At 37.4% G+C, this 26,474-nt stretch overlaps 1 protein-coding gene across 4 annotated transcripts in view; it reads right to left on the bottom strand.

Moving 5' to 3' along the window:
* Positions 1-26,474, bottom strand: part of SCUBE1 (signal peptide, CUB domain and EGF like domain containing 1) — a 280,077-nt gene that overhangs the window by 74,459 nt on the left and 179,144 nt on the right. For 2 of the 4 annotated variants that reach the window (XM_073000829.2, XM_078394214.1), the window contains exons 6-8: positions 26,261-26,377; positions 21,383-21,472; positions 1,506-1,622 (exon numbers count right to left, since the gene is read on the bottom strand). In XM_073000829.2, coding sequence (XP_072856930.2) covers positions 1,506-1,622; positions 21,383-21,472; positions 26,261-26,377 — 324 coding nt within the window. The remainder of the gene's footprint in view (positions 1-1,505; positions 1,623-21,382; positions 21,473-26,260; positions 26,378-26,474) is intronic. The other 2 variants (XM_073000830.2, XM_078394215.1) reach the window with 1 other exon arrangement.

Here is a 26,474-nt window from a genome sequence, read left to right as displayed (position 1 = left end):
TGATTATATAAAATGAAGGCTAAGCTACATAGAAAAACCACACAGAAGACACATGTTTTGAATAAAAGATTGTAGGAATGTGTCAAAACCAAAGGATGTTATAGTACCTGCTGATATATACATGAAGTTCCAAGTCTGAGAAACCAGTTAAAACTTCAATCATATATAATGTACGTGGGAGCACGTCTAGTTGAACATGAATATGTTGTCTTCCTTGGATCCTAAGAGCATCTAATTTTCAGAGATTCCACCTAAAGTTACAGGTCCCTATATCACATGCCTTTGTATTGCATAGAGTTTTCCAACCTTTAGAGGTAGGTTTTTGGGGGTCGCAGAGGTAAGGAGATCCAGGAAGACCCAACTCTGCAATGGGTACTCTGTTCCATTAATAGATTCACAGCTACATACAGTCCAGTAAAGATGCAAAACACTGCATTACACAAGCTAAAGGATATTCTGTCCCAAATAACATACAAAAGCCACAAAAACAGCGAAGCGCAGGAGTCAGCCAATACGCAGATCAATCAATGTATCATTATACACCTTGTTCATCAATTCTTTGCTACATAACATATTGTGAGGTTGGTAAATCCCATGATAAATATGTAATTTCCTGAATATAAGTCTTCAGGCTAGACTATATGCAATCTTTCAAGACATTTCACCTATGAGCTTCAATATTATTACCATTTGCCATTTTACAAGATTTAAAGGGGCAAGTGCATTCTCCGCATGCAGAATGCCCCAGGTTCAATACTTGCCATCTGGTTCTGCCTGAAGAATCTATTGAGAGGATTTGGACAAGATCTCTAGCTACTACATTGTGGAGGCACACAGTCGGAGTAATCAATACACAGTTTTGGAGTATTTGTTTATCTCCTGGCCAGCTACCTACACAGAGATAACTTTGCTAATTTTCACTTTCTGGGTTTTTTTACTTCTAAAATATTTTATATGCCAAGTGAGAACACAAAACCAGTCCCTCCACATAACAGGACTAACCTTTAGTTTGTTAACCATTATGCAAATATTAAGTTGTATAAACCTATCAGAATGTGCAATTCTAGTATTCCATAATACAGAAATAACTATTTTTAAAAGGGTGATGGAATGGATTTGGACTTAAGTCATACTAAGAGTCAGGCTTCAATTGGTCATGATTAACTTAATCTTCATAGATTTCAATAGTATTGCTCGCAGCATGCATTAAGCAGCTATACCTAGCTGGTCGAATATGTTAAGCCTAGATTTAAACCATAGCCCCAAATATGAACAATCTAGAAGAAAATCAGGGACACTGTAAAAACTGAAAGAAAAATAACGAAGGGTTGCAGTGACAACTGTAGAGCCAAGACTAGATTTTCAAGTTATTATTCCATTGCATAACCCTTCCTGAGTTGCCAAATGCCTTAAGTTCTAAATATCGATTAATTTTTTTTCACATTACCTCTGTTACTGAAACTGTTAAAGGGAAATGATGCGTTGCAAAGCAAACAGAAGCTGACCTTTGCATGTTTTCCCATCAGGCTGTAAGGTAAATCCAACAGGGCAACTGCAGCGTACTCCCGTTGCTGTATCCTTGCAAGTACGGTCACAGCCTCCGTTATTGACAGCACATGTTTCTAAGAAATGAAAGAAAGAGAGAAAGAGAGAGAAAGAGAGAGAGAGGAGAAGTAGAGTAACACAACACATTGTAGTCCTCTGAGTGTTCATAGTATGCAAGCAACATATTCTTAAGCATGCATATATGAGTTTAAGACTCCCTTAACTTCAATCCCAAAGCATATACATTCAAATCCTACTTGTACTGATTTGAAAATAATCCTTATAAAAGCCAATGGGTCTTACTCCCAAATAAGAGCTGTAGTCTTCCTAAAAGATCCCATTGAAATTAAGAAATTGTATTACAAAGTACAGTACATGTTTAGGATTAGAGTGCAGCAATTTAAGAGAGTATTCATTCTTCTAATCAGTAATTTCTTACTTCACCTCCCAGAGACAGACTGCATGTGACCTACAGATTTTGAAAGAATATTTCTCAATATAGCAAAAAACCATCTTCTAAAGCAGAATCAAGCAATTACAGTTATACAAACATGAAACATGGTGATAAGCACCTGTGATTTCAATAAAGCTTACAATAAAGTAACATGTATGAATGCCTTAAAAACAATGGCTTTTTAATGCATTTTTAAAGGGGGGGAGGGCATTTCTTTTGATAAACAGTTGCATTTGGAAAAAAAATCTACAGAAGAGCAAAACACAGAACTGGACTTCAAACTGAGAATTTCAAATCCTTTCTTTCATGGAAAGAGTTAATAGAAAATGAACTACATACATCACTTTGACAGGAATCTACATGCCCAATCTGTTCTTACTGAACTACAAGAAAAAGGCATCTGGGTTTTGTCCACTTAAAGCTTTTTGCAAATTGAAAGGAGTTTGGAGTGGGTGGGGAGGGCATAATTGAGGTCACTGAACCCATTCCAAGCTGTGTCATTGAAATTTTCCAGTGCTTGTAGGATGTCAAATGGTGGTTGGGCAAACAGAGGAAAAAAGAAAGCGGCAACACTTTTTGTAACTTTTACAATAGTGGGAAATGGTTATGAGGTACCACTTAACGAAAAGAAGAATGCTACTTTGTTACAAAAGAGACACCACAATACATGCATTGTTTGTGAAATAAACGATAAACAAAAGTCAACATGGACGATCTTTCTCATAACGAGTATCACTAGCATGAGAAGAGGTGACTGCTGATTTTACTAATGGAGCTATGTTTCATCCACTAGGAGCTTCTTGCTTTGATACTAGACTTCATAGTCCCATACCTTCTCTCCTCTATTAGAAATGACAAGTACTTCTCTGTATTCTCTAGTATCAATAAATGCTATACAATAGAGGTGGACAACTTTTTCCCCCTGCTAAGGTCCACATACATCTCCTCAGTGGTAACCTGTTTGAGAATGCATGCCAGCAGTGGATGGGGCCAGCCAAGGCCAAAGCTGAGTGAGCCTGACCTTTGTTGCCTTTCCTCTTCTTCCTCTCTACCTGGTGGGGTGCTGGGAAAGCAATACATTGCTATTAGAGAGGCCTGAACTAAGATTCTGCAAGGACTTCTGAAATTAGGTGCAAGGCCACATGAAACCAGACTGAGGGCTGTATGTGGCCCTGGACCAGAAATTGCCCAACTCTGCTGTAAAACATGTCACATGCTGTCATTCTGCTTCACTTTTCCTGTTCCCACAAGCAGTTGCAATGATGCCCCTTCACACATTCTGTATTTCTGAATGCTACAGTAATAAAAAGAGTAAAAGGCAAGATATGTTCTCTATAATTCCGCTTCCAAAATGGTGGTGGTGGGGGGGGGGAAGGATAAATTCCCCCTGAGAGGTGAGCAAAACAATTCCACTGGGTGCAACAAGATGACAATTTCATAAGAAAAATGTTCTTACTGCCTCAAACAAACTTCCGCAATGTATACTATTTATGATTTCTGAAGAAAATGTTCACAATTAATTTAAAATGATTTCATTACATATTTCTATTTATTTTAAATTTTTAATTGTAAATTGATTTTTTTTGTTAGAAGCGAGTTGAATGATGGTAAAGGAGAGGTGAGAGGCGTGAAGGTATCTCATAAATTGAAAATGTGGAGTGATGCCAATGTTTAGTTTTGACCTAAAAGTAGTCAGTGTTCACAGACTATCAGCCATTCCGGTAGACCAGTGGTTCTTAACGTGGGCGATAATGCCCCCCAGGGGGCGATTTCATTTTTCAGGGGGGCGGTAAAACGAAAAGGGGCGGCGTGGGGGCGCTGGAGCAGAAGGGGGCGGTAGGGGGGCGCTGGAGCAAGCCAAACCTGTGAAGATGGCTGCAGCCTTTTTACAGTGTGCATGAATATATATTTTCCTCCAATTTTAATTTAGTTTCAGACTTTTTGTCTTGAAATTTTTAGTTCCTGCATTTGTTTTTATGCCTTTTTTATATTTCTTTTTGCGTCTTAAAATTCACTTGCAACTAAATTATTAAATGTTACTTTTTGGGGGGGCATTTCATTTTCTTGGAATTTAATTTTGTTTTCAGGGGTCATTGGATTTAAGTGTCTTTAAATAAATAAATAAATAAATAAATAAATAAATAAATAAATAAATAAATAAATAAATAAATAAATAAATATCACCGCGGGGAGGGGGGCGATGATAACTTCCTCAATGGCTCAAGGGGGCGTTTCTTTCAAAAAGGTTAAGAACCACTGCGGTAGACGATGTTTCCAAGTTTTTTCACTTGTGCTACTAAGGACATTTTAGTCTGTAAGATGAGACATTGTAGTCCTTCAAGGTTTTCTACAAAACTATATTATTCACTCATACCTACAGAATCCCTTTGAAGGCTTATACTACCTATTTTGAAGGACACTTGTATTAGTACAAAAGATTACATGTGAAACTCAAACTTGTGCTAAATGAAGAAATATCAGAAGAGCCAATTTGGAGTAGGAAAGAAGAGGTGAGGGGAAGGGTTGATCTAGACTTTTTCCTACTTGCTGCTCGCTATGTTTCCCCCACAACTCCACTCACGGTGCAATATGTTGCGACACCATAGGTAACCAAAATCGTGATGATGACATTAGTGTGGCTGGCATGCACTTTATATTTTAAATACCTGTTTCACAGGCAGTAAAAATGCACATAGCTGGCTACATGGATGAAGTAGTATCGGGAGACTGGTTTCCCTGGCCCGTGAGCCCCCAAGCAAAGCACTATTGAAATTAAATAGAGGTTAAACAACAGTTTGAGATATGGCATAGCTTCCTGCTCTTTAGAAAGAGAGGGAAAACATCCCTAAAATTCCACAGGAAAAAAGGTTTTCATGCACACGAGCAATTCTGTTCTGGCTACGTGCTATATTATAATATGGAGAGGCATATACAGTACTGTATGACTCCCCCTATCAATCACACATGGGCTGAGAAGGATAGAAAGTCTCTTGTAACATATAAAATTAAAAATCCTTTTCCAAGTATACTGGTCATGAAGTCTTTGACTCAAGAACATTTTACTGACATGAAGATAAATCCCAAGTAAATTCTCCTGAATTGGTTGCTGTGGGAGCACTGCCTGTCAAAAATTACAGAAAGGTGAGAAATGGATCTACCAAATCTGGAAGGATGACTTGGTATTTGCACCATTTTTACACAGAACTACGCCCCCTCAAAAAACTAGGATCAAATTAAAGCTGGCACTGGTATACATCACAGAATGGACTTGTGACTGCAGATGTGAACTGTAATGGGCTGGTGATGAAGAGGGAACTGCCCATTATGAGGACCTATAAAGATTCACACTTCAGGGCTTTGTTTTTGTGTTGTGGCTGGTCTGACAACTACTGGAGCTGTAGTTTTGATCGTGCAGGCAGATCATGGAGGGGGTGGTGGTGGAGGGGTAGGTAAAATTCTCACACAAGTTCAAACCATACATTTTAATATTATTTGTGGTTCTCATTTAATAATTTCAGCACTCATACAAAAGCTGTGTGGATGGATGGGTGGCATTCTGTTTGCCTCTCCTCTCTCTCCTGCCCCTCTCTGTATCAACTCTTTCTTGTCCACATGTTTATTCTGTATGTTCACATACAAGCTAATTTCAAAACTCATTTAGTAGTTCAGTGAATGACAAATTTTCAGCAGAGGTGAATTGTCATGCAAGCTACACCTACTAATATTTTCAAAGGTGCATGAAAACTGTCTCTTTTGCACCTGGGTAGTCACCCTAATAAATAATATTATACTTCTTCCCACCACACATCCTTCTGGGTTGCTCAGCTACCTCCTGCCATTCACTTTATTCTTTGTACTTTTGATTACTGTCTCCTCTCCCACCTGATTGCTCCAAATCCCTACCTCCTGTTGGCCTTACCCTACAGTTGCCAGATCTTAAGAAGATTAATAATTCTCTGAGATTTAAAGCCAGTGCACTGAGTTCCCCAGGCAAGATAAAAAATTTTTTTAGGGCCAATGGTGCTAAAAAAGAAGAAAATTTGATCTCCTTGTATGTACAGTGGTGCCCCGCTTGACGACGACCCTGCTTGACAAGGAAATCGCGATCGCAAAACGATGGTTCCTATGGGGATTTTTCGCTTTACATTGATAAGGTGCCTGCTCCGCGAACTATTTGTTCGCAAAACGATGTTTTTTTCTGGCACCGCAAAATGGCTTCCCTTTGCAAAATGGCTTCCCTCCCTTCGCAAAATGGCTGTTTTCCGGACAGAAGCTTTGGAAGACAGCGATTTTAAACAGCTGATCGGTGGTTCTCTATGGGCGATCTTCACTGGACGATGAGGTATTTCCCCATTGTACCGCATTAACCAGTTTTCAATGCATTCCAATGGTTTTTTTTCATTTGACAAAGATTTTGCTTAACAGCAATTTTCCTGGAACGGATTATAGTTGTCAAGCAGGGCATCACTGTATTGGCTTTAATACCTGGATGCACATCTTCTTTCCACTCCCTACTGATGCCAAGATTCACTGGCTCAGTGTATGTACATACACTTTGCTTACAGAATGTGTCTGGAGAAGGATGATCAGAATGATAAAAGGTCTGGAAACTAAACCCTAGGAGCAACAGCTGAGGGAACTGAGTATGTCTAGCCTGGAAAAAAAGAAGATTGAAAGGTGATATGATAGCCATCTTCAAATATCAAAAAAGTAGTCACATGGATGATAGAACAGGTTTGTCTTCTCTATCTTCAGAGGTTAGGACCCAAAGTAATAGTTTCAAATTATAAGAAAGAAAATTACACATACATATTAGAAAATTTCCTGATGGGAAGAATTGTTCCATGGTGAACAGCTTTGGAGGGTGGTGGACTCTTCTTTGTTGTAGTTTTAAAAACAGAGATTAGATGGTCACATGTCAAGGTTGCCTTAGCTCTGGATTTCCTGCTTTGGCAGGAGGTTGGACATGATGTCCCCTGAAATTCCTTCCAGATCTATAGTTCTATGATTCTATAACACTTGTTAAGAGATAGTACAGGAAATCCACATTGTCTGCCTCACTCTCTCACGCATACACATGCACACACCAACAATTTTGCCATTATTGCAGAAGAATCTGTCTCTTGTACATAAAAAAGAATGCCTGCTTCTTTGTCTTACGTTTTGGCCTGGAAATTTCAGAGAACAAGAAGCTGCTGACATGGCTACTTTACCTCATGCCGCTACCTAGGGCAGTGGAGATGTTTCTATATGAGAGCCACTTGATCTTATAGGACAGCAGCCATTTTAGGATCCCAGAATTCATGCCTGCTGCTGTACCATCCAGATGGGTGGACAGAGGCAGCAAGAGGTACTCGGTTTATATTATCTAAATAAGATTGCACTGGTTCCTCTACTGTGAGAAACAAGTTCCAAGGCTTAAAAGGTTACTTTTCAAAGGGACATATATTTGTAACTCGTTACTGTTACTCAATTTTCCCCTGTTCTATTCATCATTACCCTTGTGCCACAGTGGTTAAATGCTGTATTGTAGCCAAACCTGTACTCACAACCTAGGGTTCAATCCCAGGTAGCTGGCTCAAGGTTGACTCAGCCTTTCATCGTTCCAAGGTCGGTAAAATGAGTACTTAGCTCGTGGGGGGGGGGGAATGTGTAGCTTGCATAATTAATTTGTAAATTGCCCAGAGAGTGTTGTAAGCACTGTGGGGCGGCTTAAGCAGCACACTTTGCTTTACCCTCTTATTGGTTTGTACCTTTAAACATGATTAAACATTGGGAGAAGGGATCAAAATGCCCTCCTCTCTTGCCCTCTCCTAATGAGTAGACATGGTCTAGAGGGGCGGGGTATAAATTTAATAAATAAATAAATATAAATAAATAAATGAGAAAAAGTAACAAGTAAATAGTATTCATTATACAGAGGAAAACAATGTTTTACCAGTTATTGTATTAACATTGTAAAATGTATCATGTTACGCCATTACACCAAGTGATAGTGAATTTCATGTGACATCGTTATTTGCAACATGTTATTGCCAAGTGCTGAATAAACTGCAGAACCAATGTAGTCAAAGTTTTTTAAAAAAATGTTTTTAAGTCCTAATAATTCCACTGGGAGGGAAATAATCATAATTCACCAATGGCCCTCTCTAAAAGTGTGAATGTGATTTGTTCAATTGGTTTCTATTATCCCTAACTCACTTCCCACAAACATCCCCTTTGAAGGCTCATTCTTCTGCCAAATTCTATTCGTGTAAATAGGCAATAAAATCTGATGGGAATTCCTGCATGGGGAGGTAGTGCACTGAAATATGAGGTATTTGAAGATTAGACTGCAAACATTATCCCGAATGAGGTCTAACAAAAGAGCAATGTTAAAATTGGATGATTAAAAACATCTTTTTTTTTTTTGCTTAAAACAACTTATAAGGAGAACCATGAATTTAAAATAGAGTGAACAGTAATGGCAAATAGTTATATTTGAAAAGCATGAGCAAGCACTGAAAACATGAGTTTGGCATACCACTGAATCTAGCTGTGAGTAACACATTAATTCTGATTTATGAAAAGTCCTTTATGACAGTTCATTTGCATCAGATGGAAAAAACATGATATTACATCTTGCTGGGTGACATCCAGTAAAGCGGAATAGACACAACAAATACCCTCCTAGTTGAATATATAACTGGATCTGCAAGGTAAGAGTTAGTCAATGAATGGACAACACCTTGAAACCAAAGGAAATTAAAATAAGTTATCTAATTTCACAAAATGTCCCTCAGCTTCTCTCAACACAGAGAAATATGAGCCTTTAATAAAGGAAAAAGGGAAGATACTGTTCTTTAAAAATTCAAAGGTAGCCAAGGGCAGGAAGTCAAACTGAAGAAGCCAAAGCAGCCTACAAATCATGATCCACTAGGTGCTTGATGGTCTTTTAGTTTTGTTATCTCTGCATGAGTCTACCAAACAGAGACTGTCAATCCCAATGAAAATCACAATTCACAGCTGTTATGATACATTTTCATTTCAGGATCACAGACAAACAGAACTGCTTCAAACCATTCCAAATGTTAAGGGCTTCCATAATTTTAGGAATATTTGATTGGGAATGTAGATGCACAGTCAAGTCTAACTGAGAATTTAGGTTGAAATGTTTCATTTGGGAATTTATACAAAATGAGAAACAATAAATCATTTAGCTTTATATTAGAAAGTTTTTAATGTACATTTTAAAATAAAATATATTAGAAGGCACTGAAATTTTTTTATAATGAGGATGACCAGGCAAAGGTCTAAGAGTTGAGATCCAGCCTGCAAAATAATTTCTGCTGATTCTTAGTAATCTCACCGCAAGTTAATCAAGATGTGATTTTTTTTTAAAAAAAGGCTTACTACTTCACTTGTAAGTAGATATGGCCATGAACCACCAGCACAATGACAGTTCATGATGGTTTGTGGTTCATCAGTGTCCATGAATCGCGATGTCATTTAAAAGAACAAAAACAAACCAGTTTATGGGCAGCAAAATCACACCTCCCACAACACCATAAGCCTTTCAGAAAGCACTAGGGCAGGAAGGAGGTCCCAGACAGCCTACTGCCCTAGTTAGCTGGACAGTGGTGTGGAGGAGGTGGAGGCTCAGACTGAGTAAGGTAAGTGCTGGGGTCCATTAATGGTGTCTGTGTGTGTGCTTTCTGGAAGCGAAATGCCAAACAATGAAAAAGTTCAGCGTTTCACTTCACTTAGTGAAAGTACAGTTACCCTGAACTGCCCATAAAATGAACCACAAATCAGCTCAGTTCATGGGTTTGTTTTCTGCTTCATGGTTCATTTACTGCCCATATTTTCTAGGAAGGAAAAGAAAAAATTATTTTTATATATATTGTTTGCAACCCATTAGTTTCTATTCTATATTAAAATATTGACATTAATACTGAATCTAACTGTTATCTTTAAAATAAAGAGTCCTGTTTAAACCGATATTAAAGCATTCTGTTTAGCATTTAATAACTAATACTACAGTTTTGTTAAACTTAGTATAACTAAGTTATAAGACTCTGCTTATGGTCATCTTTAAGTCCTAGTGGAGTCTGGCAGCCGGCTCAAGGTTCACTCAGACTTCCTTTTTTCCAAGGTCTGTAAAATAAGTACCCAACTCATTGGGGGGAGGGACAATGTGTAGCCTGTATAATTAAATTGTAAATCACACAGAGTGCTTCAAGCAGTATGGGCCAGTATATAAGCAGCACGCTTTGTTTCTGTTTTTTGTTTTTTGGTGGGTTTTTTTTTTTGCATATGCTTTTGTTGACTTCAGCTCACTTCACTGAGCCGCAAAAGCTTATTCTAAATAAAACTGTTAAAAATTAAGGTGCCAAAAGATTCTTTGTGGAGTTTGCCATAATAGATTAGCATGACCAGGCCACACTAATTATTTTTAAAGGAAATGCAGAGACAACAATTAATCTCACAATGGAATGTCTACAGATCCTTACAGAAAGAGAACAGGAGCACCTTGATAGGACATTTCAGTTTTCATTTATCAGCTATGAAACTCAGAGAATTGGTGAAAATATTGGGAGTACAGAAGACTGTCACTTCCTGTCACTGTATTTCCTTTTACATTTTGTGTTTTATATTGTCTATTTGCATGCAGACACTGCCTGAAATCCTACTGTACTTGGCCTAGCAAAAAGGTACACCTGCAGAAGCTCACTGGGAGTGGCTCCCAAACAAGCTGTATTAGGTGTCTGATGGTACAATTAGTTGTGCAAATGTGCCTTGTTCACTGTCTTGTTTTCAGTCTGTAATACATTGTATAGTAAATGTTAGGCCAAAAACAAAACAATTTTTAAAAAAAACAGAGAAGTTAAGAATGCTGTGGCACCTTAAAAACTAACTAGTATATTTTAATGTGAGATTTTTGTGGACAAGTCCCACTTTCTCCGTTCATTTTCTGTTGTCTGAGGAAGTCAATTTGTCCATGAAAGCTAACATTAAAATAGTTAGAATGTAGTTAGTCTTTACATTGCCACAACATCTTTCTTTCTTTCTTTCTTTCTTTCTTTCTTTCTTTCTTTCTTTTTCTTTCTTTCTTTCTTTCTTTCTTTCTTTCTTTTCTTTTCTTTCTTTCTTTCTTTCTCTCTCTCTCTCTTTTCTCTCTCTCTCTCTCTCTTTCTTTCTTTTTATTCGCAAAGGCTTTCATGGCGGGGATCTAATGGTTGTTGGGGTTTTTCAGGTTCTTTGGCCGTGTTCTGAAGGTTGTTCTTCCTAACGTTTCGCCAGTCTCTGTGGCCAGCATCTTCAGAGGACAACACTCTGTGCTCAGGGTGCTGTCCTCTGAAGATGCCGGTGACAGAGACTGGCGAAATGTTAGGAAGAACAACCTTCAGAACACGGCCAAAGAGCCTGAAAAACCCACAACAACCACTTTCTTTCTTTCTGTTTTAGGCCTGGCAATGCTATCACTGATTAACACAGCTACCTCTTCTTAAACTAATAAATGTTGGGTACTTTTAAAATGATAAATGACCATTATGTGGGATTTTGGGGTTTTTAAAGTTTTAAGCTGTAAACTGCCCAGAGTAGTGCTACACTAATGGGTAGTATATAAATTTAATCAATCAAAAATGCCACAAGTGATCTTAGTTTCTTGACAGCTATTGCTTATGTTGACAAGAAAGCACTACTCACATACAAAAGCATGTGGAATTCCATTATATGTCTAACCCTGCCCCTTCAAAACAAAAACAAAATACTAAGGAGGCAATAAGAACAACAGCTAAAGCCACAAAGCAGCCCAATGCTTAGTAGATATGGAATGATGACTGCTATGGAAACAAACAAACAAAAAGTAAAAATAAATGGATCAGAAATCCTGAATAGGAGCACTTCACACTCCCATCTTTCCATTGCAACTCACATTTGTAATTAATTTTTTATTATTATTATTATTATTATTATTATTATTATTATTATTATTATTATTATTATTATTATTATTATTATTATTATTATTATTACTTATCATGATTAATCTTGCAATTTATCAAAAGTCAAATAAAATTTAGATATGAAATTGCACAAAAACCTTATTGCTGTTAGACCAGTTTAATGTTGCTAGATCTCATGAAACCAGCTCTGTTCCTTTGTGAACCATTTTCTTGCTCCTCAAGATTGCACCACAAGAAGCCTCTGTGACGGGGGTGGGTGGGGAGGAATGACAGTCGGCCACTTAAAAAGTACTTTGCATTTTCCTAGGCTTATTTTAGGCTCCAATGTGACCTTTTAAAAAGAACAAATATGATTTGTGTGCGCGACAGAAATATGTTTAAATGGTCAATGGCTGATTCTAGGTGCAAAACTGGCTGCTCTCACTTTGACATGTTTTTCATCACAGGGTATGGGGAGGGAATGGAGGGAAAGGGGCCATGTGGAGTTGCGGGGGGTGGTGTTTGTCACATTTAGCCTTCTTTTAGCCTAGTCTGATTTAAACAAAGGTATGCTTTTTAACCAGACTTCTCAAACATAGGTACTACAGTATCCATCACAAACAAGGTCAATCACTTAGTCACTCTAAGTGACTTCTGTGATTAAAAAAAAAAAGGTACCCTATGGGGCAAGGAATAATTGGGCCCGTACCTCCTAGAAGGCATGAAAAGCCTTTATGAGTACAAAAAAAATAAAATAAAAATAAAAATAAAAATAAAAAAATAAAAAAAAGGGCAGGGGCCACACATGGACCCTTGGAGACCAATTTGCCCATCTCAGCAACGGATGGAAAAACAGTCTGCAGACTTAATTTGGCCTAGCAATTATCAGAATCTGGCCTGCTGGAGGCTGACCATCAATCCCTCCTCACTTTGAAGCCTCAACCTCTTGCAGGATGAGAGGATTCTATATTATGTCAGAGAGACTCCTTTTTGTCACTGTCAAACAGAGCTTGCAGGAGATGTCAGAATCAAAGTCTGGAAATCAATCACCTTCTAGAACTACTGGTTGATAAAGAGGATAGTCCTTCTCCATATGGGGAAAGAAACAAGAGAGAAATTATTCCATCTCTCAATCATCTGTGTGGATCACCTCACTCTTCTCTCTCCCCACATGGTGAAACAGAAAGAAATTTGGAAATGAATTTATAATCCAGTTTTGGCACTATCAGATTTTCTGGCATATAGCACCAAAAACAAACAAACAAAAAAACAATTTCATTGTTGAAGATTGGTTTCAGAAAAACCATAGCTTTTACATCAGCTGCAGCTAAGATGCACTGAGCCCTTTCCATGGTTAACGACATTAATTGTATTTAAAATATAGTATGAAGAATGTCTTGTGTCTTTTATTTTCAGTACTGCTGCCTTCTTTATAACTATGTTGTAGAGAGAAAATGTTTAAGAAAAGGCAAGGCTGATTTTTAAAAAGAAAATATTTATTTCCCAGAAAATCTTAGAACTATAAGACAGACAACCTACAATCTGATCTACATTTTGTAGAACACTGAAAAATATTCCAAATTTGCATGGTCTAAAAATGCTGAACATTCACTTATCTGTATCTATCCTCTGTGGTTTTAATCCCACAGTCATGAGAATCTGAGCTGATTTAATGCTTTTGATTAGAAACTCGTTAAAAACATATCCTGACTGCTTGTTTTGGCAGTTTAGACTTGTATATGAACCAATAATGGAATAAAACCACTAACCCCCCCCCCCAAAAAAAAACCCTGGGTAAAAGGTTCATACAGTAACAATGCTGCCAAGATTTCTTTTTCTATGATTCTTGAAGTCTGGCACCCTCAATATTGGTGGGCAAATTACATGTTATGCTCAAGCAACACATTGTGAGTTTAACAGGGGCTCTATTTAATTTGGAAGAAAGTCTACATATATCATAGAATGCTGTAATTTTATAATGATTAAGGTATGAGCATAGGCTTCAAGACACTCAAGTTTCCCCAGTCATTACATTCAAAAGGCAAATAGGAAAACAGAGTGTTGAGACAGAAGGAGGGGAGGGAAAGAGAGGGGCCTCTTTTGCCTAGAACAGTCTTAGAAATTCTGTGGGCTGCTGCCTCTCCAGTTCCCTTTAAATCCATCATAAAAACAACAAATTGTTCTGAGCCCTTCACTCTCGCCTAAGCAAAATGAAATCCAAGTATTAATTGTATTCCTTTTCAGAACTGTAACACATTTGAATTAGCTCTCAGCATTCTTGTAACAGCATTTCTGAGTATTCTTCTGTTCCCATTGCTCCTCCGTGGGAACATAGAATATAGCATTACAGTAATACCTCGTAAGACGATTGGCTCGCAGGATGATTAATCTGCAAGATGATTGGTTTTTGCGATCGCTCTCGCGCTTCACAAGACGATGTTTTCTATGGACAATTTTCGCAAGACGACAATTTTTCCCCATTGGAACGTATTGAATAGATTTCAATGCATTCCAATGGTGAACTGCGTTTCGCAAGACAATGTTTTCCATGGACCATTTTCTCAAGATGATTTTTCCCCATTGGAATGCATTAATTAGATTTCAATGCATTCCAATGGGGAACCGCGTTTCGCAAGACAATGTTTTCACAAGATGACGTTTTTCGTGGAATGAATTAACATCATCTTGCGAGGCACCACTGTATATTGGGTGAGACCCATCAGGTCATCTAGCCCAGTGGTCCCCAACCTTTTTCAGTCCGCGGATCAGCTGGGGAAGGCAGAGCATCTCCCACACCCATGCGTATGCATGAACAAGAGTGTGCGCTCTCTCGCATGAGCGCACTCATATGCATGCACAAATGGTGGTGTGGCACTTGTCTGGGTGTGTGCACACTCATGCACATACGCAAATGGTGGCACGGCATTCACGCAGGTGTGCTGAAGCACATGCGCAGGCTGTGCAGGGGTGAGTGCATGCGAGGGGTGGGGCGGGAAGTCTGTCTCAGCAGCCTGGTCCGGCTTAGGCCATGGACTGGCACCGGGCCACGGACCGGGGGTTGGGGACCTCTGATTTAGCCCAGCATTATTAACTCTGAATGACAGCACTTTCCAGGACTAGCTCTTTGAGGTCTCCCATCCAAATTTTAACCACATCTCACTCAGTTTAACTTCCATAATTAGAAAAGTCTGGGGGAACTGGTTGAGATACTAAGGCTCCCTGCTGAGACTTCACCTTTGCTAATGAGATTTGCTTATGCTATCAAGACTCCAACCATATTTTCCACTTTTTGTCCTGTTTTTCTTCTTCTGCTTGCTACTTATCCTGAGGGAACTGTCAAATTCTGTGCATCTCAATGTCCCTTCTGAAGAATCTTGCACAGAATTCTGCAGAAAAAATGTTATTGTACACGAATTCTGTGCCGCCCAATGAACTTTCTGGAGAAAGCTGAAGCAGGAAATATGGTCCAGTGCAGAGAAAGTGGCAAATTCTGTGCAGTTTAGGTTCCTTTCTGGGTATGTATGCAGAAATCTCAACATTAAATGTGGTATTTTGCACAGAAATTGCCAAATTCTGGACAGCTCAGTGCCCTTTCTGGGAAAATCTGGAGAAATTTGTGTAGAAAGGTTACCAGTCTGCACAGAAATTGCCATTTTCTGAGACATTCTATGAAGGATTTTGGAGAATTAGGCACAGCTTTTCTGGGAAAATTTGCATAACTGAGATACCGTGCGATCCAGAAACTGTAATTATTCTGTACAAATAGGTTTTTCTTTTGAAAAACTAATTAGTTTCAAAATTTCCAAGAAATCTCATAATACTGTGCACAGAAATTTAGGTGTTAGCACAAAAGAGGAATTTCCCTCCCACAGATTCTGACTAAGAGGAAAAGGCTGTGAGGTTCACATTCTTGCATCTGTTTCTTACCTGGAAGTAAACTATATTGATCTCTATGGGAATTCTGAGAAGACATACAAGGATTGTGTTATTAGTACTGGACACTACACTCACATTATTTTCCTGACCCTCAGCATTAAAATGGAACATTTTGGTCTCACTGATGTTTCAAAAATATATATAATATAATATAAAAAAGGTAGACTTACATAGTATAGTGCATTACAATTTGTACAGTTGAAAATAACATGACTGAATTTCACTTACTTGCTGCCTGAAATTCTGTTGCTTTTTCATGTAGTTGGAAGGCAAATTATGTAACATTCACTTGCTTCCAGCCAACAGTTAAAGAGACCTTGCTGAAATTCTTGAGTGGACACGAAGCCAGAAGGCCTGCATGCCCTCAAGAAAGTCAGCGATGATTCTTTAATTCCCAGCTACAAATAAATGAATGGTATGCTGTTTGCCTTTTGCCTGCATAACTGTGCAACAGGATTTTAGCTAGTATCTATATTTCTTCTGATAAGCAAGCAAGCAAACAGGAAGAAAGAATAGGCACAACAGATCTGTTAAACTTGACAGTGAGGCACTTTTTTGTCTTGATCAGTCTTAACATAGGAAGTCTATTTTATATACAATATATGGATGTGAACAAAGGAACCATCTAATTCCTTAAATAAAGAACAAGGTGGTAGCAAGAAAATATTGCTATAAAGCATGGACTTCATGGCAGGAGCGCAGCAGCAACAACAAGCAGGCATGGTCCTGCATACCAGTAGTTGATGATAAAAAGAAGGGAGCTAATGGTCATCTATCTGCCTTGCTGCATGTTGACACACATTTTAAAAATGAGGAAGCCACCACATTTTACCATCTGATAACCTGATGAACAGGAGTCACTCAGAATTACTCCTAAAACTAATTACAGATATATACAATGCACAAAAGGAGAGAACAAATCCATTGAGAATCTCTTATTTAATCTGTCTGCAGTCATACATTTTATTAAAGTTATGTTTCCACTTGGGTCCACCTTAAGATTTCACGGCATGGTAATAGATGGTAGCTGCGAAGAAAGTGATATATTGGGGAACATGGAACATAGAAACCATCTAGTAGAAGATTCAAGGCTTTTTTGTGAATGCTTAGGAAGCAGGTTGAAAAGGCACAGGTCAGTATTGGCTGTGAACAAAAAAACAATTAACAATTTCAATTGACCTCCTGTTAATGATCAATTCAAAGAAGGGCTGGGAGGGAACTGACATACCTTTTTCCCATGTATAAAACAGCCTTCCGTATAAGATGACCCCCACTTTTCCAACCCCAAATAAGAAAATTTGATTGCTGCTTTCCCCCTCCATTTCCTAAGCCCCGCAAAAGCAGAAGCAAAGGGCTGCGGAAGTGGAGGAGTAAGCCCTGTGGGGCTTAGGAAGTGGAGGGGGAAAGCAGCCATGAAAGGGCTGGAGGATCAAAGGGCTTTGATCCTGCAGCACTTTGATCCCTTCTCCCTTACTTCTGTGTATAAGACGACCCTCAATTTTTAGTCCAAAGATTTTAGATAAAAGTATAGTCGTATACATGGAAAAATACAGGATATATGTCTTATGAGTGAGCACACTGAAGCAACACCAAAAGGAATCTAACACGTTCCACTTTAACTCTTGATTTGAAAAGCCAGCCTGCTTCCTTCCTCAGAGCCATGCAAATTAGAGCCATGGGAAAGGAAGAAGAAGAAGTTGCTTTTGTTTGGAGTAAACATGAAAGGTTATTAAGATGTTGGTTTTGGCAGGTTTGGAATAACTAATTCAATATATAAAAGGGATTAGGTAAACTGGTTAGAAAATATTAGGTAGTCTAGCTTAGTTTTTGATATTTTATGGTGTGTATATCATGATTTTGTTCCAGTATTTTGGGAAGTGTGTTGTTGCTGCTGCTGCTACTGTTGTTATGTGCCATCAAGTTGCCTCTAACTTATGGCGACCCTATAAATAAGTAATCTCCAGAATGTCCTGTCCTCAGCTGCCCTGCTTAGCTGTTGTAAACTCAAGCCAGCGATTCCTTTAGGCAGTCAATCCACCTCGTATTTGGTCTTCCTATTTTCCTGCTGCCTTTGACCTCTCTCAGTATTATAGTCTATGCCAAAGAATCCTGTCTTCTCATTATGTTCCCAAAGTAGGACACACACAACCCCAGGCACCCAGGCAGGAATGCCACCACACACAATAACATGAAACGTCTTCCTACTCTATTCCTCCTAGATTTGTTTTCCTGTCTGGAGTTCCAGTGAAGCACAACAGTGCCCTGAGATTTCAGTTCATGCCCCAAGACCTGATAAATCTAGTACCCTCTCTAACTTGGTGTGGTATGACTATGTACAGTACATCTTGGACTAAGGTTTAAGGATATGTAAGCAAACCGACAGAGAGACAGACAGATAGATAGAGCAATTAAAGAAGTCCAAAGCAGAGAAGTTGCTCAGACCTCTACTTCTCTTAGGTCATCTGGACAGCTGAGACATGCATATTCTGAAAAACTCTTAAGTCACATTATATGATATTTTACTGTCATAGTTAACACTACGAGTGCTTCTCACACAACTTAGGTAATATATATAATGACTCATATTGTAAGTTTTACAGTATGAATATGATTTACGTTGGTGGCTTCTCAGACAGTGCTTTTGTGTGTCCTGTACGTAGTAGTCCTGTGGACAACAGCTCTGTCATCCTGGTGAACTACCTTAATAGTATTTAAGAAACAATGTCTATTTCAAACTGTTGAGTAGCATTCTTATAAAAACTAACTAGAGCCAGATCAACTTTTTAAAAAGACATTTATGATTTTTTTTCTGTGAAAGATTTCACTGAATATGATTTTAACCAAAAACTCCTAAATTAAAAGACAGGATCATTATATATTTAACCTAATCCTATGAAGTTTCAATTCTACATTATTAGGGGAAATGAGGCAATATGTTTCTGGCACCCTGAAAGAATCCCAGTGTATAGTATCTCATTTATTTAGGGACACCAAGTCCAATATGCCCTCTTGAAAGCCTTGAAAAAATTTGGCTGGAAACCACACATTCTTGTTACTCTGAAATTTTTAAATTATAGTTTCAATTTATTTCGTAATTTGAAAACAGTTACAAAAACTTTTAAAACATTAACTTGCACTTATCTGAAAAGTTCAGCAAAGAAGTCTAGCATGTAATTGCAAATCTGGACAAACTTTTTAATAATCCCTGCAGTTGCCTCTCTCTAATCCTTCAACACTGAATTTAAATTCTTGCTTAAAGCACTTAAGTATTAAACATTTAATAATGTGCTGTATTCTCTAGGTTCTGAAGATGATGCATTTTACACATTCCTACCACTCAAAATTATTGCCAGCTTCTTAAATTCCACTTGGACTTTAAAAATGTGCACAGACACAGTTTTTTAAATCTTCATAACTTATTTGCGATTCCTCAACTTTACTGAAATGTCTATGTATAAATAATCCATGGATTCTACCATGATATATCAGTTTTTCCTTATTCATGAGGAAATGCTTCTGCCAACTAAATGCAGGTTGAAGCCAAGATAAAACTCCTACTACGAGTATAACAAATATTTGATGTATCTAACACCAGCCTGCCTTTTAGGCAGATGATATGGTTATAACTGAAGTCAGATAAGGTTTTATCACTGCTGCCATGGTTTAAGAAACATACATGTTATGCAGAATGAGGTGACTTTATTTTGAACTATATTCCTTCAGATTGTATGAACTCTCCATGTATCAATCAACACAAAGCCAAAGAGCATCAGAGCATGAAGTTAAACAATCTTTGATGTGCCTTCTTACTACACATATGGCATTTTCCATATGAGAGAGCATTAAACAAATTATTGTTGACCAGCAGTGTGGAAATGTTTAGGTCAAACTTATGTCAGTTTGTGTAATATGTACCAGTATATGTTGGCTACAAACCTATGTATGGGGACAGCTGAGAAAGTATTTTGCAACTAAAACACAAATCCAAGATTACAACTTGGATGAAATAGTGGGGAGGGAGACACTAAAATTACTTTAGGCCTATTGAATTCAGACAGCAGAAATCTAATGGGAAGTACTTAGTTCTGTGATTCTATGGCTGATTCCTATTCATCTTCATATAACATAAAGTTATACCTTCATGAGCTTGCCAAGCATAACACCTAGCCAGTCTAGATTTTGCAATTTGATAGCACAATCATGTGAGTTAATTTAGCCAACTATGTGGCATGCATGACAAAGTGAATAGCACTTTCACCCTGCCTTTTTTCAGGACCACTGCATCATTTTGTTCTTCCAGAGTTGTGAAATAAGATTTTGGCCAAACAGTAAAATAATGAAAAATGTTGCTCCTTTTAAAAAAATTATTCCCCAAGTTAGCATATGATATTTATATTTATAAAATATGTGTAAAATGTATTCATTCAAGCCCTTCCCAACTGTATAGCATTCAACAGTCCGTTTAGCTTGAAACATTATTTGATAGCAGAAAGAACATAATGAACATTATGCTTCATCCTAAAAAAGAAGGCTTTTGTTGAAAAACACAGTCTAGATAGAAACAATGTGCTTATAAGAAAAGAAGCAAAAAGGCACTCTTTTCTTTGTATTAATAGTAAGAGGAACAATGGTTATTTAAGCTGAATTATTAACCAGTCATCTCATTAAATAGCAACACAGTACATCTATAACTTAAATTAATGTTTTATCTTCAAGGTATGTGTTTTTAGGCGAAGATATTCCAGACCAGCAATACATTCCTCACACCTTAGATCACTGTTTCCAACCAAATATGTTTGGTGCTGAGAGACATACCGTTATGTTAATTTGAGATCAAGCTCTACCTAGAAATGCCCAAATCTGGAGTGTAGATATTACTACTGCCTCTTCTCCTATCAGTTTCAAATGACGAAAATAATAACTAAAAATAAGTACTGTACCTATCCTTCATATTTGTTTAACTTTTTTATTATTTTATTTTGGAAGACAGATATAAAAGAACTCAGTAATAACGGGAGTGGCCAGGAATTATTCCCCTAATTTCAAAACATCGAGAAAATATTAGAGTATAAACATTTCAACCAAAGGAACAATAAAAGCATATCTACTGAACATACACAAAAAGGACACCAGTCATTTCATAATATCTACATCCAACCAGAAACTCAAAGACCATGTTAACATAGGAAGTTATATGAGCTATATGAGAGAATTACACAAATCACATGGGAAAAGCAGGCTTGCAACAGGTAAGCAAGGTTAATGGCAAAGATTTTCTTCTCTGCCCCAAAGGCTTGCTCGACATTAAAGCTACTGTATTAGAGGGAGTTGGTAGGGAGAGAAGACATTTAAAACTGAAAATGAACATTTTGATGGAAGATCAGGATTCTAAACAAATTGTGACCTCAGCACACAGATGAACAAATTAAGAACCAAAATAATTGAGAAACAACCCACCCCCATACACACAGAGACAAAAGTTGAGAGCACATCAAAGGAAGTGGAAGAAAAGTGTTACCCATAAGTAGCCGCCGTTTCACCCGCTTGTCCACATCAGCTACTGACGTGGCATTGAACTCAGAACTCTCAATTGCAGCCTCATCCTCCTCTAAAACACAAGTAAGGGACAAACATGGAGCAGTTGGTTAATGAAAAGCCCAATTTTCCACTGCTGAAGACAGTTTCTTGGCCTGGTGCAACCGAAGCCAAGAAGCATGAAAGCACTAAAACCCCATTTAGAGAGTTAATTCCATTTGAAATCCCAGAAAATCAATCAAAGTGTGCAGGAGGGAGGGAAGGAATGGAGGAAGTGGGCAGAAGAAAATGACAAGGAAACAAAGTAATGAGCCAGCCAACACATATTAAGCTGGTCGTCTCACGCTAGGAATAACACAAACACAAAAGAGAAGGTGCCCCAGATTGGTGTTAATTAAGAAATTAAATTTATGAAGTTTCAAGTTCAACACATGGTTAAAAAAAGGTCAGTCTAAGTGTCAGAGGCTAATAGATGCCAGCTTTTAAACACAGCTGGCAACAAAAGCACTGAACACAGAAGAAAGCTGGAAGAATCCGGTGATGGATGAGCATGGGTATGTGATTGCTTTGTGCACGATGACACAGTATATATAAAAACAATAAAGCATGCAAATTTCTAAAAAATTTAAAATATCAAAGAAAACAAACAAATTTAAAAACAAAACAATTAAGTTGGGCAGTGCTGGTTGCCTGCTTGTCTATGGAATATGACTAACTAAACATTCAATGCTAGAAAAAGGATGTTGCAGGAATATGCTAGTAATTTTAAGAAGCATGCAATAAACGGGGGGGGGGGAAGCATTAGTGCAGGACATCCTACAGGTAGTATCTGATGCCCAATAAATGAAAAGCTCCTTTCCAGCATTACAAGATGTTAAATTATGTAATATTTTAGAAATATGCTAAAAATAATCCATTTGCAAGGATGGTAGAGATGATGGGGTAAGTAAAAGTTTTCATACAAGGGGAAAAGCAATATGGGAAGCAGTGCCTGAGTGATTAAGAAGAAAATATAAACCCGAGTGGGGACTTTTCACATGCAGCAGACATAAAATAAGAGGGTAAGTCAAGAAAACGAAGACAAAATGGATTAGGAAAAAGGTACTAATGTGCCATTGCAGACATTTGCATCGTTGCAGTGATGTCCAAATTACTGACACCACTGAAGATAACAAATGAAAGGTAGAGAGAAAGAAAAAAAAATAAGAGGAAAATCAGAAGAAGTGGAAGCAGCTGCAGGTTTTATCTGTGGTAACACTAAATGGTTGAGTTGTAACAAGACATTGTTCTAAGAGAAAACCAAGTTCTAGATGAGATCAGGCTGCAATAGAGGCTTTGGTTTGAGGGTTTTCATTTTTCTTTTTAATGTTTTTTTTCCAGAAATTAATGGACATCAGGTATCAGACAAGACAGGCAATCAGGAACCATCACCAGAAAGCAAGAATAAAAATGAAAACAAAACAAAACTTTTTAAAAAAATATCTAGGAGAAAAAGCTATTCAGAAGAAGGAAAAGGAGGAAGGGGTAAAAACACAAGCAGCAATATGTGTCTTGCATCACGCAAACAGAAAATGCAACATAAATTTATACTATATAGCATCATTGCAAAAATGGAGGGGAGAAAGTGCATTTTTTTCAACTGTTAACAGTTACTAAATGCCAAATAAGGATAATATTGAAATCAGAGGACAGGAAAATGTAAACATGATGATGCAGTTGTTTTTTTAGCTCTCAGAAAAAATATATATACAGTATCCAGGTCCCCTGTCCTGGAACATCTCTACATAACCTTTGTGGTTAGACTGGTATCTTACATAGACAGGTCTGTTTCCTATGTGCATAGATCTGTGGGAATCCATAAGACTCAGCTATTATGAAGTAAAAATAAAACTAACCCAAGAAGAAGTCAAACATCATTATAGCATGTATATTATAATCAATATCGGATTTGTTTTTAATAAGACTAAAAGGTTCATCCTTAAATCCAAGTCTGTTCATTTCATCCATGAAGCATCATCTGCTCACACTGAATGTACCCTTCACAATGGGACTAACTGAACAGTTTCCATTCCAGGATCAAACCCTCTCTATGCACATTTAATCAAAGCTTGCTGAAAGGACACTTAATAGCTTTAGTTCAATAGAACTCAGGGCATATGCAGGCTCAGAGATCAGAAAAGTTACTTTTTAAATTACAACATATCAAAATCAAGAACAACTTATAAACCAAGTTGGGTTGGTCTTTATCCCCTAAATGTTCAGGAGTTTCATCCATGTGCTGGACATAAGCTGCCTTCACACAGAATATCCCTGCTAGCACAAGCAATGGCTAGGGGTGTGCCACTCACTCTTCCTTCCTTCCTTCCTTCCTTCCTTCCTTCCTTCCTTCCTTCCTTCCTTCCTTCCTTCCTTCCTTTCTCCAAATTTCTTCAAGAATTCCTCAAGCAGAATTCTGGGAGTTCTAGTACACAGACAGATACCTATATTTCACTCACCTGGAACAGGACCTACCTCAGAAATTTGTGAGGCCCGTTTCCTGTTACTAATGTACACAAAAGAAAACCACCCCAGAGTTTCCTGGGGGGTTGTTTGCAGGTGTCTGTCTATGGGCTGGAAGTCCCAAAATTACAACACACAAATGGTACACTCCTACCAGCTGTACAGGTTGGGGTATTCTGGGAGTTGTAGTCCAAAAGTGTAAGTTTTTCTCATCCCTGCATAAGTTTGATAAAATTAGACATTTATCCCTAGATGTTAATGTACCTTAGTTTCAACATAGATATGCACACAATTTTAATATTAAAGAGGGAAAAATGAATGCTATTTAAACTATATATTAACTCTCACTGTATCAAATCTGTTGGAATTATTCAACCAAACTTCTTTGTTTTGTACAATTAAATGTGAAGTTGGCTTCTAGGAATCACTATAAAATCTTCTACTATTTACTTCCATAAAATCATATACTTAAAAATTCATAAACATGCTTTCAATATTATCTATCAGAATTCTCTAAATTTCAAGTAAAAATTTTACTAATTCTAAACTAATTCTAAACTATGAGAAAAATGCAGCCAGCAAAACAGTTTTAAATTTAATTAATATTCATGGGAAAAGATAAATATGTGACTAACTCATCCAACAAGAACTTGGCTTAACTTGGCTAGATGAATGTTTGTGTTTTTGCACTATCAGGAATGCAAAGATAATGGCATGCAAACAGACACCAAGCAAATATAAGCACAATCCAAATAAAATTAGATTTAACTTTTAATATTTGAAAACATACTTCATTCTTCCACTGAAATAAACACATAAAGGTGCTTATTTTTTTGTAGGATCATGTCCTTTAAGTATATTTCACATTGTTTAATTTCTCTGCCTTTAAACTGATCAAAACATCAATTGCTATGATTCACCAAAAGTGTGCATTTTAAGTCCACTGACTTTAAGTGCAAAATTAAGCTGGCGAACTCAATAGGCTTCAATGAGACTAACTGTGGCTAGGTTTTTAAAATGTTTTCATATTTTGGTGTAAAATCTGGAGTGAATTTAATGTATCTCTTTAACCTGAACCAACTGCAAACTTAAAAGAGAGGGCAGTGCTATTTTTTCTATGCTTGCAACAACAATAAAGTCTAGACAAGAGGCCACCTTTAGAGAAAATATTCTACTCTTTTGAATTCTTAAAATTATGATTAAAATTGTTCAAATGACTATTCCATGTCAGAAACATTCCTTCTATAAAATTATAGCTCTTCCTGGATGTCATTCACAACTGCTGTATGCTTTGGTGCCTGCCTATCAAGTGATTTCTTTCCAAAATTTGAATGCCATGTCTCACTCTGCTCAGAAATCTAGGCATCAAGTTCTCATGATGGAGTTTAAAACAATTAGCATTTACTATATTCATTTTGCTATGAATATATTATAAACTAGTTTAAACAACTGCTTCGTTGGCATACACAACAGAATGTTTTCTTTTTTAAAAATGAACTCTTTTCAAGATTTTTGATTAAAACAAGCAGATAAACTTCACAGGATAACCGAAGTGTTTTTTCTGGTACATGTTGCAGTGTGCCTAATCATGAAATGAGATATATTACCACTATGCATAGTAAACTGTTGTGCATGCCTCACATTTTGAGTGAACGTAATCAAACCAAAGAATTCATGGCTGGGCCTGGGGTTGAAAGTGGGCCCTCTGAAATGTTGAAGTGAGGCACCCCCTCATCTTAATCTATGGGTGGCCCATAAATCAAAACCTAATTTGAGTAAAACCCAAAAATCTGTGAAGATAGCACTGTCACAAATCGGCTAAGATGTTCAATTCTGACCACATGGTTGTGATAAAGGGTACCCCTATGAAATAAAATGTATTTAAACATAGCAGAAATTATTCTTGTTAGCACTTTCCCTGAGTGAATCAATTTCTGAAACCTCCTATCACAATAAGAATCATTTAATTCCAAAATAATTCTTAAAATAGGTAAAGCATAACAGAATGGGTAGCAGAATATTCATATACTGTTGGTTAGTTTTACTTGTACATGAATACCCTGTATTCTTACTCTTGTATTTAATAAACAGGCATAGAAACAGAGGTCTAATGTATTTTCCAATGTACTATATTGGTAACAATGTAGAACACTATGCACAAAAATACAAATAAGAAGTCATAAAAGAGTAACAACCTTTGAACAAATGTTAAACGTTTTAAGTACTGCTTCCCTGATATTAAAACACCCAATCTTCTCAAATAAAATGAAGAGTTTATCATATAATCTTTCAGACAATATTTCAGTTTCACATGCACACACATGCATGAATGCACGCACACACTGTTTAGAATGGTACTTACCAATACATGTTCGACCATCTGAGTGCAGGGCATACTTCTGATGACAACCGCATACGGGACCAGTATCTGTGTCATCACAGGTGTGTTGGCAGCCTCCATTTCCATAGTTACAGGTTACTAGTTATTTCCAAAAAAATATGTGCATATACATATGTATGAATAAAACAACAATGAAACTAATTAGTTTCAGGATGGGTGAGTTCTAGGTGCATAT

The sequence above is a fragment of the Pogona vitticeps genome, chromosome 5 (assembly GCF_051106095.1).
Source record: "Pogona vitticeps strain Pit_001003342236 chromosome 5, PviZW2.1, whole genome shotgun sequence".
NCBI lineage: Eukaryota > Metazoa > Chordata > Lepidosauria > Squamata > Agamidae > Pogona > Pogona vitticeps.
Note: the sequence above shows the minus strand (reverse complement) of the source record. Positions and strands in the feature narration are given on the sequence as shown.